This window comes from Salvia miltiorrhiza, chromosome 7, assembly GCF_028751815.1.
Source record: "Salvia miltiorrhiza cultivar Shanhuang (shh) chromosome 7, IMPLAD_Smil_shh, whole genome shotgun sequence".
In the NCBI taxonomy this organism is placed as follows: Eukaryota; Viridiplantae; Streptophyta; class Magnoliopsida; order Lamiales; family Lamiaceae; genus Salvia; species Salvia miltiorrhiza.
Genome location: NC_080393.1, coordinates 7,170,017 through 7,192,658, shown reverse-complemented (window position 1 = coordinate 7,192,658; position 22,642 = coordinate 7,170,017). Strand labels below are relative to the sequence as shown.

The 22,642-nt window shown below is 38.3% G+C and overlaps 3 protein-coding genes across 3 annotated transcripts in view; 2 read left to right on the top strand and 1 right to left on the bottom strand.

Moving 5' to 3' along the window:
* The window catches only part of LOC130992114 (nucleolar complex-associated protein 2), an 884,658-nt gene that overhangs the window by 300,551 nt on the left and 561,465 nt on the right, over positions 1 to 22,642 (bottom strand). The window lies entirely within an intron of this gene.
* Positions 1,800 to 2,327, top strand: LOC130993762 (uncharacterized). The gene has a single exon (XM_057918800.1). It carries the CDS (start codon positions 1,800 to 1,802, stop codon positions 2,325 to 2,327), a length of 528 nt encoding a protein of 175 aa, XP_057774783.1.
* Positions 7,815 to 10,044, top strand: LOC130992180 (transcription factor bHLH168-like). The gene is made up of 3 exons (XM_057916728.1): positions 7,815 to 8,244; positions 9,228 to 9,572; positions 9,677 to 10,044. Exons 1-3 carry the CDS (start codon positions 8,110 to 8,112, stop codon positions 9,755 to 9,757), a joined length of 561 nt encoding a protein of 186 aa, XP_057772711.1. The 5' UTR covers positions 7,815 to 8,109; the 3' UTR covers positions 9,758 to 10,044.

The window sequence follows — 22,642 nt, the reverse complement described above, 5'->3', positions numbered from 1 at the left end:
TGAGGGATTAACGATCAATGGCAGATGGATCGATGACGTCAATTTGGTCAAGGCAGAAATCTTGAATCATTTTAGGTCTCAATTCTCAAGAAAAAATGAAAAGAGGTTTGCTATCAATTCTCTTATTCTGAAGAAGATCGACCAAGCTGATAATGATATGCTTACTGCTCCGTTCTCTGAGTCAGAAATTAAGGAGGCGGTCTGGGATTGTGAAGGAAATAAAAGTCCAGGGCCTGATGGATTTAACTTCTGCTTCTTGAAGAAAATGTGGCACATTCTTAAGGACGACTTTATCAAGTTTCTCCAGGAATTTTATCAAAATGGTAAGATTGTTAGAGGAGGTAATCCGTGTTTTGTTACTCTCATTCCCAAGAAGACCTGCTCCCTTCAAGTAAGAGATTTTCGTCCTATCTCGTTGATTGGCTGCACCTACAAGATTCTGGCGAAAATCTTGGCCAAAAGATTGGCTAAAATCATTAGTAAGGTGATTTCTGACAATCAAAGTGCCTTCGTGGGAGATAGACAAATTTTGGATAGTATCTTGGTCCTGAATGAATCTGTGGATTTCCTTAAGAGAAATGAAGCCAGAAGCTTGATATTTAAAGTAGACTTTGAAAAAGAGTATGATTCCGTCCTGTGGGATTATCTGGATGAAATGATGGAAGGAATGAACTTCTGCCAAAAGTGGAGATCCTGGATTAGAGGTTGTTTATCTTCTGCAACGATGTCGATCCTTGTTAATGGCAGCCCTACGGGAGAATTCCCTCTTCAAAGAGGAATCAGACAAGGAGACCCTCTTTCTCCCTTTCTCTTTCTCATTGCGGCGGAAGGATTCAATTGCCTTATGAGTAAGGCTCTGGACCTGAATCTTTTTGAGGGTGTTGCTATTGGAAGAGAGAAAGTGGTGGTTAGCCACTTGCAATTTGCAGATAACACAATCATTATTGGAAAAGCCACTCTTGATAATACCAAAGCAATAAAAGGTATCCTCAGAATTTTCGAAATTTCTTCTGGCCTTAGTGTTAATTTCATTAAAAGTTCTCTTCATGGTATACTTGTGGATAACATCACGTTATGCTCCTTTGCTGAAATCATTGGTTGCAATATCGGTAGAATTCCGTTCAATTATTTAGGTCTGCCGATTGGTGCCAACCACAGGAAGAAAGAAACTTGGAGACCCATGATGGAAAGGATCCGCAAGAAGCTGTCTGGATGGGAAAAAAGAAGCCTCTCTTTTGGAGGAAGAACTATACTTTTGAAGTCAGTTTTGTCAGCCCTTCCGCTTTACTACCTATCTTTCTACAAAGCCCCTAAGTGTGTTATCAAATCACTTACCAGAATTCAAAGAGAGTTCTTATGGGGGGGGGGGAAAAGAAAATAGCAGGAAAATTGCGTGGGTCAACTGGGAAAGAGTGTGCCGGTGCAAAGATGACGGTGGGCTCGGAGTGAGAGACATTGAAGTGTTTAATATAGCTCTTTTATGCAAATGGTTTTGGAGATTTGCTAAAAATCATAATGTTCTGTGGGCTAGAGTGCTTAGGTCTAGATATGGGGATTTTTCTGTCGGGAATAGGGATTCGAGTAATATGAATCTTCATTCTTTATGGTGGAGGGATTTGAATCATGTTCTTACTGGGGATGAGGGAAAGCTGTTCTGTCAAAATCTCTCTTTTAAGTTAGGAAATGGCCTATCAGCTCTTTTTTGGGACGACCCGTGGTTCGAAGGGGGGATCCCGTTCAGGAGTAAATTTAAAAAACTTTTTGGTTTGTCTATTCAAAAAAACTTTAAGGTTGGTGAGATGGGTATGGTGAAAGAAGGGAAGTGGGTCTGGGAGTTTGGGTGGAAAAGAATATTTAACAATGTTGAGTTTGTAGAATTTGTGGATTTGTGGCTTTGTTTGTGCAGGGTGTTTATTCGACCTGGCTTGGCTGATTCTATTGCTTGGAATAGCTCGCGGTCAGAAATCTTCACAACAAAAGAGATGTACACAATCCTTCACAATAGCCGGCAATCCATGGAGACCACCCCGAATGCTCTTAAGGACATATGGCATAAATGCATTCCCTGCAAAGTGTCCTCCTTTGTTTGGAAAGCTCTTCAAGATAGAATTCCAACGAGAGAGAACCTGTTGAAGAGAAGAATTTTTCTCGAGAATAATTGTTACAGCTGTCCCCTTTGCCCTGCTCTCTTTGAGTCTACTGACCATATTCTGATCTCGTGCGCTTACTCGAACCAGGTTTGGAAGGCCATCTATAAATGGCTGAATTTCAGCTATATCCCCCAGTCATCTATCTTGGATCACTTCTGTGAATTTGTTGAGAAATGAGGGAATAAGGTTGGAAAAGCAATTTGCACCATGATTTGGCAATGTGCTTGTTGGAAGATTTGGAAATTCAGAAATGCCAAAGTGTTCAAAGATGAAAGCCCTAATAGTTCTAGAACGGTGGATGAAATCATTTTCTGCACGTGGAGATGGTTAAAAGCCAAGAATCCAAATCATTTTTATTACTCTTCCTTTGAGTGGATGATGGATCCTGTTAGCTGCTTTCCGACAAAAATTGCTTGAGTCTTGTTCGTTTGTTGGGTGAAGTTTTCGGGTTGGTGATTCTTTGTTTTTTTTTTTCTTGCGTTTTGAGATTGGTGTGTTGTTTAGTGACTGTATCTGTACTCTATTTTTTGGGGATGAGTACCGCTGGTACTCTTCCACATTTGTGTTTATTAATGAATTTATTTACTTTTCAAAAAAAAAAGTATTGGTGTGATAATATAAAGGACGATTTTGCTACTTATCAGTTATCACTACATATAGCGATTATAATATCCAGTCATTTAAAATTTGTTCACTAGGTTGCCGTGTAATCTTAAATTTAGAAGGTACTGTAATCTTTTTCTAGTATTTCTTAATGAGAACAGTAGCTTCGCATATTAATGGGCTTTGAAAGCCCATGAGGCAACTTTAATTATTTTAGTTTTTAAAAATCTGTAAAGTCATGCACTAAGTTTTTTTTTATTATTATTATAAATTAACAGTATTAAATAAAGAAATTTAAAGACTGCATCACAGGGGACTCGATCTCAAAGCATTAACCCATTACCGCTTAGCCAACGCACGCACAGTAACATGCACTAAGTTTTGATTCCACCCACAGATTTCAGCGGATGAATTCGCAGGTTAAATTAATTTTTTATCACGTTTTGATTCGCCGGACTCTTGATTCGAGTGTGTACGCATAAATATAGTAGTAGTAATTAATTTACCATTATTTAATTATTTATAGCACGTGAACAAAAGAAGTGATAAAGGCATGGGATATGATTTACTCCATTTCAAATTCATTAATTTGCTAGCTAGGACCAGCAATTGTAATTTTAAGGATACGTCGTAGTCGTTACTACATCACATGTGCAGTTGTTGACTTACATTCACATTCTAGTGAAAGCGATGAATGAGACTAAAGACGTTAGTTAAGCTGCTAAACCAAACGTCATTCATACCACTCCAAAATTTGACGTGGATTGGAGCCGAAATATTCATAGATCGATCGGAAAAGATGCCGTGGGATCGAAGCTTCATTAATTGGTCCCCTCGCTCGCCCCTTCACTGCTCACTTCCCTTCCCCTCTATATATTCTACACGCCTACTAATTATTGCACCAAACTAAGGAGGTGATTGGTATGATGGAATGGATGCGGGAATGGAATCATGACTTCTACCTTGATTTCATTCCTTTGTTTGGTATATTTTCTTTCTAGGAATCACCATTCCTACATCCATGGGAATCACCATTCCTTCCACCAACCATGATATTAGCCATTCCATTACATTCTTAATCCTTTTAAATTTAAGTTTTGACATGTATATTTGTATGAAACACATATTATTATTATTATTATTATTATTATTATTCTTATTATTATTATTATTATTATTCAAAATATATAAAGTATTTTTTTGAATAAATATATATTTTTTAAAAATAAAACATAAATTTTTTATCTACTCAATTATATTTATAATTTTTATACTTTCAAAGTGATGTAAAAGGTAAATTAGTAAAATAAAATAATTTCATTTCATTTATAAATTTTATTTCTAACTATGAATCATAAGAATTGAATCGAACAAAGAATCATCATTCCATTCCTTTGGCATTCCTTATATATGCCAAGCATAGGAATCATCTAAGGTTTATCATTTCATTCCCATCTTCATTCTATTCCTACTTCCATTCCATTCCATACCAATCACCTCCTTAAATCTTTTCGAATTTCTAAAACACAATAAACTAAATGCTCTAAATTATTAAGGGTTTGCGCGCGCACCCCTAAGTTTGCAATTTTTTTTCTTTATTTAATATACGTGTTTAAAAAAGAAAAAGAAAAACACCCCATATTTTAACTTACGTGGTTGACTGGTTCTTTGCATGTGATAACGAAATTTACCCAAAACAAGAGTCAAAAAATAAAATGACCATTTTGTCTAGTAAAATATAGATTGTAATCAAAACCTAAAGGGTATATAAAGTCTAGATTTTAGTAATGAATAGACAAAAATACTCTTTTAATTATCTTTTATTCTTTTTAAATGGGGGGTTTTGGCAAATAAAATCACGAACTACTTTGAATTTGCAATTTTAACATAATTTTTGAAGTGTAGCGAATTAAATCATCATCTTTTCAATTTTTGCAATTGTGTCCCCCTAAATTTTTTTCACTTGCCAAAGTGTTGAATTGAAACTTATGTGGATTAGTAAAGACATCGTCATTTTTTTTAGGCTTAAACGACGTCGTTTCGTACAATTTCAACTAAAATTTTTTCAAATTATAAAGGGATTGTATCTTGTATTTGTACTATAATTTTCAATATTCAGCAATTTTATAAAAAACAATGTCGTAACATAAATATTAGAGTTAATATATAAAACTATCCACTTTCATATTGTAAAGATAAAACTTGTCCACTAAGATAAAAATAATAAAAAGTGTCCACTTTTTGATTGAAAAGACAGAAATACCCTCCTTTAAAAATATGTACTCTCTCTTTTTCTCTCATTCTCTTCTCTCTCTTCTCCCTCACAGTCAACTCCCTTCCCCCTTCTCTCTTTCTCTCTCTCCCTCCCTCCCTCCCTTCGAGCTTAGATCGCCGGCGATCTCGTCCCTGCGCCGCCGCTGTAACCGAACAAACTCACGCCAGAGACGATGGATCCGACGGCGGTGGTGAAAGTGTGCGTGTCGTGGCCGTCGTCGTCGCGCGGTGATCTCGATTCCTTGGATTCATCAATCGGTGGCGTAATCGGAGGCATCGCAGTGGTTAGAGCACCGAATCCATTGATTCCGACTTCGAGCTCCAATATTTGAAGTAGCGTTGCCGTCGATTGCCGGAGATCTGGAGATCTGGAGTGCTTGAAATGGCGGCGGCGGCTCCTGCGTCCTCATCGTCTTCTCCTTCTCCTACGGCTTTTTTCTCGCCGCCAGCTCTTCCTTCGTCGATTACCTCTCCTTCACCGTCCGTCTCCGCGCCTTCGACAGCCGGTGGCGGCGGGTCGGCGATGCTGGAGATTGAGATGGTTTTGGTGGGGAAGGCTGCGACGTGGAGGATGAGGGGGTCGAGAAACACGGCGCGCAACATCCCCGCCGCGCAAACACGGCGCCACTGCTCTCTGCCTCTACTGAATCTGTGCCGCCAGACGCGGCATCTCCGATTCTCCTCCGATGCTGAGTTCTGCAGCCCCGATGAATTAGATGATGCATGAATCTGTGTACTATGTTGTAGATCTATAATCTCTTTCCTTATCTCGCTCTCTCTCTCTTTCCTTGTAAAAGCATATCTAAAATTTTGTTTGTGAATATTGCAAATCTTCTTGAACTTTTGTTTGTGAATTTTGTTGGCTGTTTGTAGAAGATTTGGTGTGAGGAGAGAGATTAGTCAAATTAATATTCTTGGTTTGATGCCTGGAGATTTTGTTGGTTTGATGTTTTTGATTAGTATGCAAAAGCCTACATCTTAATTGATTAATTAATGTTTCACTTAATCAAGAATTCATTTGTGGTAGATTTTATGTTAGTAGGTTTAATTTTCTAAATTTCACAGCTAGATTTATGAATTCACAACTTTATGTTTTTAAATTCAGAATTAGATCTATGAATTCACAACCAGCTCGATGAATTCATAACTTAATGTTCTTAAATTCACAACCAGCTCGATAAATTCACAACTTAATATTGTTGAATTCACAATCAAATCTATGAATTCACAACTAAAACTCGAATTCACAACCAAAATAAATTCCAGTTTTAGCCGTGAATTCAAACTTTAAAAACCCCAAATTCACAACTACTTGAATTCACAACCAAAATAAATTCTAGTTGTGAATTAAATTCAGGTTGTGAATTCGACTGATTGTGAATTCACAACCAACATAAATCTGGTTGTGAATTAAATTTTGATTGTGAATTCGTTTGGTTGTGAATTCACAACCAAAATATTCTGGTTGTGAATTAAATTTTGGTTGTGAATTCGACTGGTTGTGAATTAAATTTTGGCTGTGAATTCGACTAGTTGTGAATTCACAAACAAAAAATTCTGGTTGTGAATTCGACTGGTTGTGAATTGCGGGATTTTTTAAAGGGGTTATGTAAAGTGGACATTTTTTTAATTTTTAATGTGAAGGGCATTTTGGTAACAGTGGACATTTTTAAGCTTTTTATTTTAGTGGACATTTTTTATTTTTACAATATGAAAGTGGTCATTTTAAAAATCCGCTCTAAATATTATGTGGCGAACTAATCCATGTAAACTCCAACTCAACAATCCGAGGATCGAAAAATTTTGGAGGGACGAAATTGCAAAAATTGAAAAGGTGGTAATTTAATTTCCCACACTTCAAAAGTCACGTTAAAATTGCAAATTCGAAATATTTCATGATTTTATTTGTCAAAATCTCTTTTTAAATTAAAATTTTTGGGTCTCGTATCTTGATGTCCTAGAAGAGTAAGAATGGAAAAGAGTGAAATTCTAATGTTTGGCTAATCCAAAATATGAACATTTAGAGGGTGTTTGGCTGAGCTTAATAAGCTCTTTAAAACAGCTTATAAGTTGTTTAGGAACTTATAAGTTCCTTCAAAGTGTTTGGCAAAATAAGCTCCTAAAGAGCGTATAAGCTGTAAATTTAAGCTCTAAGAGCTTATAAGCTCCCCAAAAAATAAGTTCCTCCACCCTAACTTATTTTTTCATTTTCTTATAAGCAACACTCATTTTACAAAATAACTCAACTATAATTTTTTATTTTTATTATATATCATTCTAATTTTATCTCTTTTCGATTTTCTCTTTCTAATAAAAAATTTCTCTCTCTAACTAAAAGTTCATTTTCTGACTTATAAGCTCAATTATTCAAACACTTGACAATTTATAAGATCTTAAAAAATTACATTTTATAAGTTCTTGAAATATCTTATAAGCTCCAAGAGCTTGTAAGCTCTTTAAAATAAGCTTAGCCAAACACCCTATTAATCAGATGTGAAATAGTTTCAGAAAATAAATTTAAAATATCATATAGAAAGAAGAAGATATAACTAAAAGGGTATTTTTGTCTATTCATCACTAAAATGACTAGTATTTATATACTCCTTATTAATGACTAGTATCATATATAGTATTTTTGTCTATTCATCACTACAATATTAACTAGTATCTATTTATTTTACTAATGGAAATGATCATCTTTTGTGATTGTCCCATGAAAGTGAAGTATACGTCGAACGTAGGAAAAGTAGTAACGTCAGCAAGGAGCGATCTCAAAATTTCCAACGTTATCGAAAAGACCCAACATGTTTCGTTTGTTTCCTTGCAAGTATGAAGACGAGCTGCAGAACTGCGGCGCACAAATTCGGCTCCAAAGTCAGGCCCTCGGTGGACCTACTCCTCTTTGAAAAAATTAATTACGCGGAAATCTCTTAGATATTTCATCAAGATCCTCTCTCTCTCTCTATATATATATATATATGTCTTTGATATTTTGAAGTCTTGATACTTTGAAAAAGCTGTTTGAAAGTCTTTCTTGTAATAACCAACTAATTTCCTTCTTGCTTATCTTCTACCTTTTGCAATGAAGCGGAGCGAGATGAATTCCAAGAACAAACTAGAGAGGAAGACTATCGAAAAGAATCGAAGGATTCGAATGAAAGCTCTTGGTTTCAAGCTTGTTTCCATCATTCCAGATAGACATCTCACACAACCCAAGGTATGTACGTCTATATATATATGTCTTTGATATTTTTTTAATACGATTGTTTGTCAATGATAATGATAGAGAAAATGGGACTAGCTAGGGCGGTAACCGAGCCGAGCCGAATACAAGCAGGCTCGAGCTCGGCTCGTTTAAATATTCGGGTGTTCGAGCTCGGCTCGAGCTCGATTCGAGCTTTTATCTTGTTGATCGAGCTCGGCTCGTAATCCACTTACCAAGCTCGAGCTCAGTTCGAACTCGGCTCGGATGATGCTCGATAATGTCGAATTCGAGCTTGAGTTCGAGCTCGGCTCGTTAGATGTTTGTATATGTGATATTCGAGCTCGAATTCCTTATAAATTTGGGAAAAGCTTCTTAATTAATGTTACTCGAGCTCGAGTTCGATTCGTTTAAGGCTCGTACAATAGCTCGATTGAAGGCTCGACTGAAGGTTCGTGAACGGGCTCGCAAACATGTTCGCAAACAATCGAGTCCGAACATGTTCGCGAGCTCAACGAGCCGAGTACTATCAGGCTCGAGCTCGGCTCGATAAAAATTTCGAGCTCGAAATCAGGCTCGAGCTCGGCTCGTTTACTATCGAATCGAGCTCCGAACGAGCTTTTTTCGAGCCGAATCTCGAATAGCTTGCGAGTAGCTCTGTTCATTTATAGCCCAAGGACTAGCTAGCTAGCTACATGTAGTTTATTGTTCGAAGATCATGTTTTCATGTTTAATTACGAGAATGTGTGTCTCTTGATACCTGTAATTACGACGCGCGTACTGTTAATTGCAGTTTCCAAGATATATCTATCCGAGCATAGTAGCTTAGTTAGTGATGTTAATTCCCTTTTATAATTGTAAGTGACCAGGGTACAAATTAAATCTTAATATCCCACCATCCCCAACTAAAAGAAAACATACAATTAGTGTAATTTTCCTTATAGAAGTTAGAATATATATATGTGTGTATCTAATTAAGAGTGTTGTGGTACATGTAGGAATTCTTGACACACCTAGATCAGATAGATGAAGCAGCTGCTTACATCAAGACTATGAGAGAGAGGATAGATGGACTTAAGAGAAGAAAGGCACAACTACTGATGAACTCCGGCGCGACGGAGTGTGTAGCCAAAACTGCCGCCGAGGATTGCAGCGGATCGGAGTTGCCAATTCTGACAGTGAGAGCGTTAGGTCATGGTGTGGAGGTGATGCTGGTTAGTGGGCAACGAAAGAATTTCATGCTAAGTCAAGTGATTAGCGTAATCGAAGAAGAAGCAGCTCAAGTCCTCAGCGTTAACATCTCTCGTGTTGGCGATAACGTTGTCCATACTCTCCATGCTCAGGTAATCGTTAATTATCAAATTATTTCTAGTATGACATTTTGGTGGTGCACTAAACTATGTTATTTTATGATCATGTAATTGAAGTCTTACATTGTTTATGGCAGGTTAAAATTTCTAGGGTTGGCGTGGACACTTCAAGAATTAGTGACAGGCTACACGAGATGATTTCCTCGAGAGCTCATTGAATTTCTCGTGGCAATTAAAGGAAGATTGGATTAATTGAAGGCCCTATTTCTATATTATGCAAGTTCGACATCGTTGTTTAAGGTTCACTAAATTATTTCTAGGGTTACTAGTTCAAGAATACATAAGTGAGAGGCTGTAGGAATTGATTTCTTCAATGCTTCCTCTTTGAACTATGTTTACTATACAGTTACCTTAGCACGAATCTAAACCCAATTGCATGTTATTGTAATACTGCGTTTCTGTATAAACTATTTAATACAGTAATGTTAATATGTACGCACATAAATATTGGATCTTTTTATCATTTTACATATTTTTAAAGAATTAAAGAATTAATTTTATTTTAATTAAATTTGTGGCTTCTAGAATTTTCTTGGAGCCAAAGTAGTCTGGTTGATTAAGCTAGTTTAACATTCCTAGATTTAAGGATGACCAAGTCTTTAATTCTTCTTCTCTCTTCACTTATGGCATCTGTAGGTATTTTGACCAAGTCTTTGGTGGATTTAAAACTTCTCCTTAATTTTTTGATATCATTGAAAAAATATATATAATGATATTAATTCTATTATTAAAATAAAGAGGATAAAACCAAAGATTTATTCAAGAAATGAATAAATAATTATTAGAGTTAAAATAACTCTAATAGTCGTTAATTACATTTTTTATTTTAAAATTTGATAAGTAAGTAATAATAATTTGGGTTAATAGCCGAAAAATACACGAACTTTCACCGGATATGCATATTGCACATGACCTTCAAAAATAGCCCCAGAATACACCACCTTTTAATTTAATCGCAAATTGCACACGACGAAAATTTCGGCAGCTCTTAAGTTTGACCGGCGATGACATGGCATTACTCGTGGCTTTTTTTTTACACGCTGGCAAGTCATGTGGGCAAAACGACGTCGTTTTGGCCAGAAATTAAATTAAAAGGTGATTTTAATTAAACAAAGTCTGATTAATTAATTAAACAAAGTATTCCAATTCATCTTCTCCACCTCTCCAGGCAGCGCCACCTCTCCAGGAACCCCTCCGGCAGCAGCGCTTCCAGATCCGGCTCCTCCGCACTCTTCCCCAGCGATTCGCAGCCTTCATCCTCTCCCCGCCCTCCCTCTTCATCCCTTGCCCACCACGCCTTCTGCTTCACCGGATCGTGGATCTCCGCTACCCACAATCCACCATCGATTTCTACATGTTTCTGCTCATTCTTCTCTCATTTCTCACAGACACACACACACACGTTTCTGCTCCCTCCCCCTCTCACCTGACATTCCCTCTCTCCCTTCACACCTCGCCCGAACTCGGCTCTTTCCTCCCTCTTTCGCTTCGCCAAGACTGAAGGTTCACCCCTCCTCCTATCAACAAATTTGCCGCCTATGCGGCTCTGGTACTCCGACGACTGGTCCACGCTGTTAGGCGTTGCCTCAGTATCCTTCTTCTCTCAATTTTGCCCACTGGAACGAGCCCTAATTCTCAGCTCTCGGAAGTCGTCGCTGGTGGTTTGAGAATCGGCTAGTCGATGGCCTTCTCAGGCCGATTCTCCTTCTCGTTAAACACACCACACACCAATCTCTACAAATTGGCCACGCGACCCCAGCCCCAGCCCCAGAACGCTGATCTCTGCAAATCTCTGGGCGGATCTGGGCTTCAGAACGCTCACGAAGGGGAAGAAGCTTCGAAGCTTTGAAGGGATAAAGATTGGATTTTTATGTTGCATTGTTGTTGAATTTGTGGCGTTTGGGGTTTTTGGGGGGCGGCGCCGCCGTTTGAGAATTGTTTATGGGAGGGGATGTTGTCAGGGACGGATCCAGAAATTTTTTATTATGGGGGCACAAAATATAATCATATATAAATATGAAATACGTTAAAAAATTACTATTATATATAATTAAAATCTACGCGTCTTCATTGATGGAAATATTTGCATGATCAACTATCAAAAATCTCTTTTTATATACAATTAAATTATCATTCATTTATTTATCTCTCATCCGTTCGTATATTCAGTTCTTTATGATATTTATTGCAGAAAATATTTTTTCAAATTAAGTAATACTTATATTTATTGTGGATTGAAGATTTAAGAATTTGCTTATTTATTATACACTTTAATTAAATATATATATATATATATATATATATAATTAGTGAAAATAAATAAATAATTTGTGGGGGCACGTGCCCCCATAGCAATACATGTAGATCCGTCTCTGGATGTTGTGGTCGTGTGTGTGTGTGTGGTGCCGGTGGTGGAAGGGAAGGCAGGGCAAGGGGCGGCGTCGTCCAACACTCGTCGCCCTACCGTCTCCATTTTCCATTTTTTGATTTTTTTTTAATTTAAAAGAGTTTGACAAAACGACGTCGTTTTACTACATCGAAAAATCGTCCACGTCAACAAAATTCGGCAGCCACGTCACCACCGATCAAGGTGTTAGTCAACGCGGGTGCAATTTGCGATTAAATTAAAAGGTGGTGTATTCTGGGGCTATTTTTGAAGCTCATGTGCAATATGCAAATCCGGTGAAAGTTCGTGTATTTTTCGGCTATTAACCCTAATAATTTTTATATTAAAATCGATTGTTATTTCATTGATCGTTAACCTTACTTTTCCAAAAAAAAAATTAAACTATAGAATTAATTTTTTTATTTACTTATTATTTTAAAAGTAATTGTTATATATATAAGGAGAGGTTCAATTGAGAAGCTCAAATGTGTTGAGAAGCAATCTAATAGGTGTGAACAAGTTAGTACATTTTGATGAACATGTCAATTAATTTTTATGAACACGCACTTGATTAGGGGTTCGATCCCCAGCGGTGGCATTTTTTTAACAAATTAAATAGATTCGTATGTTCGTCAGTTATATTGATATGTTCAAAGAATTTATTGATATGTTCATTAATTAATATTATTTACAGCTTCTCAAAAGAACCTAATATATATATATATATATATATATATATATATATATATATATATATATATAGGGTTGGTATCAGGTGAGAATCTTGGATTTTGTGACACCTAAGAATAATTATAGACCATTGCTTATTGTTAATCTAATGGTTCTCATAAATAGATAGAAATTAACAATTATACTATCATATCAAAATAAAACTTCCGATTTATACTAATAAGGGTTACTAGGTAATTACAATTGTGAATGAAAAAGGAGAGATCTTAAAGATTTAATCATATCCCAATTTTTCAAGTGTTGACCAGGGGGGAAATAATTGCTGGGTAATTATTGGGTCTTTTCACCACCCTTTCACCTTCCTCCTTTCGTCCGCCATTTTCGAGTGTCAAGAAATTTGTTCAAGCTCCGGTGAGTCGTCCTCAGAGTATCGGTCTCCATCTAAATTGGTTAAACCTCGGCGATTGAACAAGGTTTGAGAAAGTTCACCGTCGTTGTTTTGTCTGTGGGTTTTTTTTCTCCCCAAAAATCTATGTTTGGTTGAACAAATTTCTTGAACAAGACTTTCAAATCTGGTGATATGGAGGCTTGATTCTTCCTCTGAGTCAGTTTTTTCATGGGATTGTTTTTTTTTTTTTTTTTTTTTTTTGATTATTTATGGAGATTTCTTTAACACAACAATATGCACACTTGCACACACTAATCCCATGGAATAGAAAATTCAAACGAACACGAGGAATGAACGACAGTGTTGACATGAGCAAAAAATTATTCATGAAACACAATATTATGCATGCCTACACACCAGAATCTCATGACAGACAATATTCACACGAATAATGCGCATTAACAACAGAGCTCACACGAACAAAAATTAAAAGCACATGAAAGACAATATTAACACGAACAAGTTGCATGAAATACATTATTCACACGAATATCTGACATGAACAACAGGGTTCACATGAACAAATATTATAATACACACACAATAATTACACGAAAGACAATATTCAAAAGAACAAGTGACATGAACAATACTATTTACATGAACAATCAGAACAATACAATTCAAGCATAGACACATTAACATCGAAATTTTGACGAATAAAATATAAAATCACAAAGATATGACCTTCTCCAAAATAGTGAGTTAGTGGAGTAATGAAAGATATGTTTGTTTGACCAAAATCTAAAATACCATAATTAAGGGATATTATTTGCATGGAACAAGGAAACTAACGGCTGGGGTGAATTGATGAAATACATAACTACCCTTTAACTCAATCTTTATAGGCTGAATTTATAAAGCTTCTCCAGTCGTTAGATTCACAGATTGGATGACTAGGATTAGTTCTTAGGTGTCACAAAAATATGTCATTCTCACAGGATCCTCTTTCTATATAGATATATATATATATATATATATATTTTTTGATCCGGCAAAGTCATGTTAGATGTTAGTAATTAGTTCCCCATCCACTCCAAGAACCACCTTATCTCTCCATTCACCAAATCCACCTTATATCTCCAATCTCCAATTCGCTCCCAAGAGGGATCGAACCCGGGTCACTTCACTTATATATATATATATATATATATATATATATATATATATATATATAAGGGAAGGCTAAAATAAGAACGCTTCTTAAAATATAAATTAGGAACCATTTTCAGCCCTTAGATCATCAAGATCTATGGTTGATTCATCACCTTGTTGGATAAATTCATGGTCCTGAGTTCGAATCCCAAAGGTAGCAAAAAATTATTTTTTGCAATTCATGCCTTTATACAGTTTATTCATGCGTGTTATACATAAAATTCATGCATTTTTGTTGGTTCGTAATTCTTAAAATAAGGGTGGTTTATTGAATAACTGCCCCATATATATATATATATATATATATATATATATATATATATATATATATATATAGAAAGAGGTTCTAATAAAAACCTCTGTTAAAATGAGAACTAGGAACCTAATCTTGACCTTTTAAATATTAGATCTAATGGTTAGGATTTAGTCAACAAAAGAAACTGTGCATCTATTATATTTTACTGTGCACTTAAAAAAATATGCAATTTATGCAATTGAAACCAACAATGCAAAATACTCAAGCAAATCGAAATTGTGCATTTATGCAATTGAAACTGTGCATCTATGCAATCGAAATTGTGCATCTGTAGTTTAATCTCAGCCCTCTATTTTATTTAAATCAATGACTTTAAATTGGTTCCTAGTTTTCATCTTAAGAGGGGTTTTTATATTAACCCTACCCTAATATATATATATATATATATATATATATATATATATATATATATAGGGTCAGCTTCAATGGAGACCACTTCCCTATATAGAGAATAGAGACCAAATCAGAGCCATTGATCTCACCAAAATCAATGAATCAGATTAATCTGAATTCTTCAAGTTTGGAAAATCCCGTAAATTCCTCATTTTTCAATTCTGTGAACCAACGAACATTATTATGAACTTACGAGCATACTAATGTTCGTCGATGTGTTCGTATAAAAAAAATGAACATACTAATGTTCGTCGATATGTTCGTATAAAAACAAATGAACATACAAATAAACATACTTATGTTCGTAAGTTCATAATAATGTTCGTTGGTTCCCAGAATTGAAAAATGAGGAATTTACGGGATTTCCTAAACTTGAAGAATTTGGATGAATCTAATTCATTGATTTTGGTGAGATCAATGGCTCTGATTTGGTCTTCATTCTCTATATAGGGGAGCGGTCTCCATTGAATCATATATATATATATATATATATATATATGATGAGGAGTGATATGTGCAGAGTAGGGAAATGATGCAAATCAGAGGAATCGACTCCACCAGCGGAATAAGCATGGCAGAGGAAGCGTACTCGTCAGAGGAAATCATCCTCGCCAGAGGGATCTTACTCACTAAAGGCATCTTATACACCAGAGAAGTCACCATCGCCAGAGAAGTCACCCTCGCCAGAGAAGTCACCCTCGCCAGAGAAGCAGCCTTCGCCAGAGGAACTACCTTCATCAGTGGAATCGCCAGAGACGCAGGAGATTTCCCGCGTGAAGGCAAATTTACCGACATGCCCCTCTACCACGCCAAGCGCATGCACCACAGATGATTTTACCATTTTGCCCTCATATGTAATCTATAAATAGAACCTGAGCTCGTGCATTGTAACTACGCTATCTCTTACTTTCGAATACAACAGCTACTTTTCTCCTGTTCTGTGTTTTCCGATTGTTTGCTTTGCCTTCTCCGATCACTCACACTAGGTATAGTCCATATTTATCGCTTTGTAGATTAGGTGTTGGTCCTTGATTCACCAACTGGCGCCGTCTGTGGGAAGGCTACTGAGTTAGGATGTGAGTTTATGGACGCCGGCGCACGCAGATCTGAAATTCCAATCGGGTTTGCGCGTGTCGGTACCATTTGAGCCGATAATTCGGACATCCAGATGATTTCGAGCTGCTAATTACGTTTTCTCGGGTTGATGTGCTTTTAATTCTTTACGATCTATTTTTAATTGCGTTTTTGGTGCATGGGAAAAGGTGGTGAAAGTCGTAAATAATGAATTGGGGGGATATGTGTTTATTTACCGATTGATCGGTTCAATTATGGGTGAATACAAAGTTTCTTCGTAGAATCGGGATTTTATTTATAGATCTGATGTTTATACCGGTGAATTGGGGAGTATCGCTCTGTTTCTGCTTGAATTGGGTTTGGGTTGACGATTTATGGGGTTTCGCTTCGGTAGAATGTTAGTCAACATTCCATTTTGGCTGCGATTGAGCTTGTGTTGTTGATTTGTGGATGTTTTTCGTTTAAGGGTAATAATTGTCGATATTTTTCGTGTTCTTGTGGCTAATCTTCGTTTTCTATCGGTGGATTATGGGGTAATGATCTGTTTCTGTGATGATTGGGTTTGCACTGTTAATTTTCGGCTATGTTTCGACTGAGGGTAATAATTATTGGTGTGCTCCATGTTTTCTTTGACTAATCCTCGTTCTATGCCCTGTTTAGCGCGTTATATTACTAATCCGGCTGATTGCCATGATAACTCTGCTGTTTTTGGGTTTTTGCGGTTAAAATAGCATACGATCGTGGTAATTTCGGGTTATGATGTTCGTTTTCTTGAAAATTCCTTGCTATTTATCATGCTTAACGTTTTATGCTAACAAGCTTCTTGGTGGTTGTTCTGTTTATGCCTATCTCTGGACACTTTGTTTCTTCTGCCGGATCTCGATAAGAGTTTACAAGGGAAATTTCTGTTGTTCGGGCTCTGATTGTTCCAATCTATGCCCTGGGTTTATTTCCCAGGGCATGGAGTTGTTTTAAGGGGAATTTTTTAACGGCCTCTGCGCCGGTGCTTGGAATTTCTCATATCGAGTTTTCAATCAGTAGGGGAGGATATATCCATTTGTTATCTAGATTTCTTCTCACTTTGTTTATATGTAGGTACTATGGGATCCTCTGATGCTCACCGCAACTTGGAGAAGGAGTTCGATTCTGCTGCTGTCACTACCGAGGTGCATACCTCACTGTTCAATGGCCTTCAGGGTAACCCCACCTTCACTGTACCACCGGGTTTTCAGGCCATCTCAGCCACTCCGACAACAGGGTTGAACGTCAACACCCAGAGGTTTGCTCTGGTAACACCGGGCTCTGATCTGCCAAACTTGGCCCCACGTCTGGAGGGGGATCGCTTAACTTCGGGCTAGCAGAGCAAATGATGGCATTACTCAGCTATGCTAACATGCGTCAAGCACTGGGAACTCCGATGATGTCTGTCTGTCACGACCAGCCCTAATTAAGGATAATTAAGCCGGGGAAATCGTGACTAATGGAGGGAGATTAGAAGCGGGGTAGAAAGGGGATAATCAAACAAGGAAGGATCGCATTTCATCATTTAACAAAAGGGATATTTATAGTATAACAGAAGTTTAGTCGTATAGACTCAAATAACTAGTAAGTTCAGATATCTCTGACTTAGCCAAATAAACATAAAACTTCTGAGTACGCAGCGGAATAAGGTTCTGATTACATGTATGAAGACATGTAACCCTAGAGTTCATTAATACATAATAAGACAAAAGAATCCCGCTCGTCACTTCATCACCATCGGCAGCTGCTCAACCTGCACATTTAGAAATATATGCAGGGCTTGAGTACAAAAGTACTCAGTGGGCACGTATGCCTAGGTATAAAAATACATGCTTCAAAACTGTAAATTGTCATGCCATTATAAACAGTACAGCAAGGGAGTTTTTCGCTAAAAGGCCCAAGCTTACTAAATTCATCGACTGATCAGTCTAAGTTCTCTTGTAATCTATCATATCTGGAACTGTGTGCCGGAGAGGTGGCCACCTCTCACGGTCACTTGACCGGCCAACCCGCTAGATGACTCACGGTCACTGGTGTACACTAGCCCTGGCAGGATAGCTATCAACTGCTCAAGACCCGAATTCGATTACATGATAAAAGTCACATCAGATAGATATCATACTGAAATTTAAATATTTTATGGCAAGACAATATTTGAAATAACTTCAATTAATTTAGTCATGTAATAACTTGCTTGAACGTAATATTTAAACTCATTTGATATATATGAAAGTAATGCCCACCTGATAGCAAAGCTTTGCTACAGATTAATGACTCCTTGACGAGCTCTTATTCTTGCGCTCGACCTTTAATCCGAGAAAATAACGTAAGACTTTAAATCGAGGGAAAATTCTCAATTAAATGAGAATGCGAAATTTAATTATGCATGAATCTCGTATGCATGAACTATTATTCTGAGATAATAATCAGGGAATTTCTATTGTTAATCCAGATTATCGGATTTAAACAAAAGCTAAGTCTCGTCTCATGAAGCCGGATAATTAACAAAAATTAATCCGTTCTCTTCGGGGTGTTCTAATCCGTCAATTAAATAAACCCCGTTCCTCGTAGTCAATAGAAAATAAATACTTCAACCTATTCGCTTTATAACCTCATAATTAATCGGGCTTAATAAATAGGAACAAGTAATGTTATAAGATTAAATAATTAAAAGGCTCAACATAAGGCAGCCTAATAATTAATTAAATAGAAGTGGGCTTGAATAATTAACATGAGAGGCCCAATTGAAATAATTCATCGGCTCAAGTAATTAAATAAATCTTGGCCCAATAAATAAATAATTTGATTAGTTGGGCTCAATTAAATAAATCAAACGAGGCCCAACGAAGATAATATAACAGCCCAAATAAAATAGATGGCCTTCAATTTAAATAAATTCGGCCCAATGAAATAATGTAATAAAAGCCCATCTGAGTAAAATAAATAAATTCAGAGGCCCAATCAGTAATTAAAATCGGCCCATATAAATAAATTCAGAAGCCCAATTCATAATTTAAAATCGGCCCAAAATTAATAAATAATCCAGCCCAACTCAAGCCCACTGAAAATAAATAACAAAGCCCAATAAAATAATAACTAGAAGGCCCAAATCAATTAAATAAATAAAGCCCAAAAATTTTGGCCCAACTTAATTAAAATAGGAGCCCAACTCTCCTCTCATCACTCTCGGCCCTTTTCTTCTTTTCTCATCACCAACTCACGCACACACACAAAAACGCACATCTCTCTCTCTCTCTCGTTCAAGATCCGCCGCCCCTGTCTGCGGCCGGCGTCGGCTGTAGTCGCGCCTAAGTCCGGTGCCTCCCTTTCCCTTTGGTTCATCGAGCACAACCCTCAAAATCAAGAACCGCTCAGCCCCTTCCTCTCTCTCTCTCGATCTGTTCGTCTTCCAGCCAAGGCGCCACCGTCTGGGAGTGGCTGCTGCTTCGCCTGGAGTCGCCGCCGGCTGGAGTTGCTGCTGCTCGTCCGGTGGTCAGCGCCTGCTGGAGGAGCGCCGCCGCCGCCCGCTGCTTAAGCCTTCCAGCGCCGCCGCGCTTTTCTCGGCCGGGAACCGCCTCTCCGTTGAGCCCTAGCTCTACCAGAGAAATGAAGACTGCCGCCACTGCAACTGGAAGGTCGGCGAGATTCACCGCGCCGCTTCACTCGCAGCGGCGTCCGCTGCTCATCAGGCCACCGAGGGTGCCGATTCTCCATTATTTTTTTTTTAAAATTGGCGAGCTCGCCACGACTTTGGTCCGATTCGCCGCCGTGCTGTCACCTGATTCCCGCCGAGTGGTGTCGCCTTCACCGTTGCTGCTACTGGAATCTTCGGCTTCGCCGTGTCGCTGCACTCCAGAATCGGTGAGCACCACCGCTGCTGCGATGCGATTTCCGGCGAGCAGGGGAGAGTCCGCCGTTGCTGCTTTCTCCGAGAAGCTCGCGAATGGCCGCCCAGACGTCGTCTCTCAACTGGACTAAGCAGGGCAGTAACTCTCTTTTCTAAAAGCTAAGTTCTTAATCTCTCTCTCCAATCCATTTACTAATCTAGTTTCTGTGAGTTCTTGTGATTGTTACTCTGGAGTGTAGTGAAAGTGAAGCATGTAAAATCTTCTGTTGTAAAGTATTTCCCTATTGTACAGCATATCTTGACTATATCGTGTAGATGAACTATGATTATGCTAAGCATGGATGTGAACTGAATTGCATATTCAAGATAGTAGAATACCTTGAATGTTTTCGAGCTGATGGGTGGCTGTTGAAGTTCGAATAGCTTGTGAAATGACTGAAATGAATTGGTCTTCTGTTAATGCAGGTGAACTTGATAAAAAAAATGAATATTGAGGCCAAGCCTTACCTTGAGATTTTAGCAGAATGAATTGGGATTGCTCTTCGATATTTTTCGGTGAAGTGAAGTGAGATTGAGAGCTGTTTGTTGGCTGGGTTTGATACTAATAGTTCATTGGCGCATACATGAGTGTGGTGGGGGAAAAAAAACATAATGATAGTGGTGTATAGAAGTTGGGGAACAAAGTTTAATGGAAAGAAAAAGAGAAGAAAAAGAAAGAAAAAAAAATGTAGAGGAGAATTATTGATGTATTTTCTCTGACTCGGTGATTCTGTAACTGTAAAGTGAATCACGTGCTCATATTTGCTTGTACTGTTTATTTAAATAAATCTCGATTTCGACATGTGATATCTCGCTAAAATCGATAAGTTATAAAATGAATCTAAATTAAATCCATAGATTTAATTCGTTCGTTGTTCTGATATCTAAATTAAATCCACAGATTTAATTAACTTCTTGAGTCGGAAATAATTCCCGACCTGAGTAAAATAAAATCAAATTCCATCTCGCTTAAATAAATAAATAAATAAATAACGTGACTTTGCTAAGTTAGTTATAACTCTGAAATAATATCATTGACTGCTTTAACAATATAAATTCAGGATCATAAGCTGAATTCATATCAGAATAATAACCGTTTTCATTCACTGATGAACAAAAATAAACACTCATTACTGGATTTAAAATATATAAAAGAGCGGGTCACTACACTGTCATCCCCACTGTAGCTACCGCGGTTGGAGCGGCTAACCCGCAGGGCACTGAGGCCCCACCTTCCGCTGCTCAGGAGGCAAACATGTTGGCAATCAACAAACAGGCTGTGATGCCTGGGGAAATGCAAGGGGACGCTGCTGACAGAGAACTAGCTAGACCAGAGGGGAGCCGGGTTAGGCTCAACAGTGTTGTCAGGAAGGAGAGGGTTGACGAGTCTGACAGTCAATCCGTCTCCCTTGTGTTTGAGGAAGAGAGACCGAAGGAGAAGGCACGGTTGAAAAAGCAAGTGTCGCAGCTGAAACACCAACTCGAGAATCTGGAAGAATCGTTGAGGGAGAAATCCCGGAGGGATGACAGGGAACAGAGATCAGAGCGGTCGTACAGAGCAGAGAAGTCCCACCGCCCAGAGAAATCACGGTACACCGAAAGAGCAGAAGAAAGGGAGCTGGAGTTTTCTTCCAGAAAGCCAGGGCACCGGGCTCACAAGCGTCACGATCGTGACATGCCAAGGGACAGAAGGGAGCAGGGAAGGTACAAGGAGGACAAGAGGGCCAAGACTTCAAGGTTTCATCCTATCAGCAACCGCAGTCCTTTCTCTGATGATATTTTGGCAGACACTTTACCCAGGAGCTATAAACCCATCTCGCTAGATTACGATGGCACTACCGACCCAGAGGTCCACCTCAATCGTTTTGAAAGGGTTGGTCACACTGCATATGTATACTGAGGGCATCAAGTGCCGCATCTTCTCCACTACTCTCACTGGACCAGCCCAGCTATGGTTCGGAACGCTCGCCCCCAATTCTATTCACTCCTTTGAGGATTTACAGACCCGCTTTTTACGTCAGTTCGCAAGCTCGCGAAGGGTGGAGAAGTCGGCTCTGTCGTTGATGGATATCAAACAGGACCAAAATGAAACATTGAGAAAATACACTGCCAGGTTTAACTTAGCCGCTCTGGAGGTGCCAGAGGCGGAATCTCAAATTAAGAATTGTGCCTACGTCAGAGGGCTCAAGCCGGGGCTCTTCTTCGACGAGCTACAGATCCGGCCTGCAAGGGATTTTGACGACATTATGGCAAGGTTGCCAGGCTATCTACAGTTGGAAGACGCCAAGATGGCGAGAAAAGCGGAAAACGATAAACATAAAGCTAAAAGAGCTGAGGAAGCCCCAGAAAGACAGAGACACCAGGATAGAGCACCATTCAGAGGATTACCTCCGAGGGTACTGCCACCCCAAGGAGGAATGCCGCCCCAGCAGCAACGTACCATGAACGAAGTCACGCGGTTTACTGAATACACGCCTTTAAATAAACCACAGGAGGAAATCTTTCATTTGGTAAAGGATCAACCATTTTTTCGGGCACCGGGAACCTATCGGGATGGGCCGCCACAGAAGGGGCCTAATAATAAGCTGTGTGAGTATCACAACTCTTTTGGACACTACACAAAATATTGCGGACATCTCAAGCATCAGTTAGAGCTACTGGTGCGCCAGGGAAA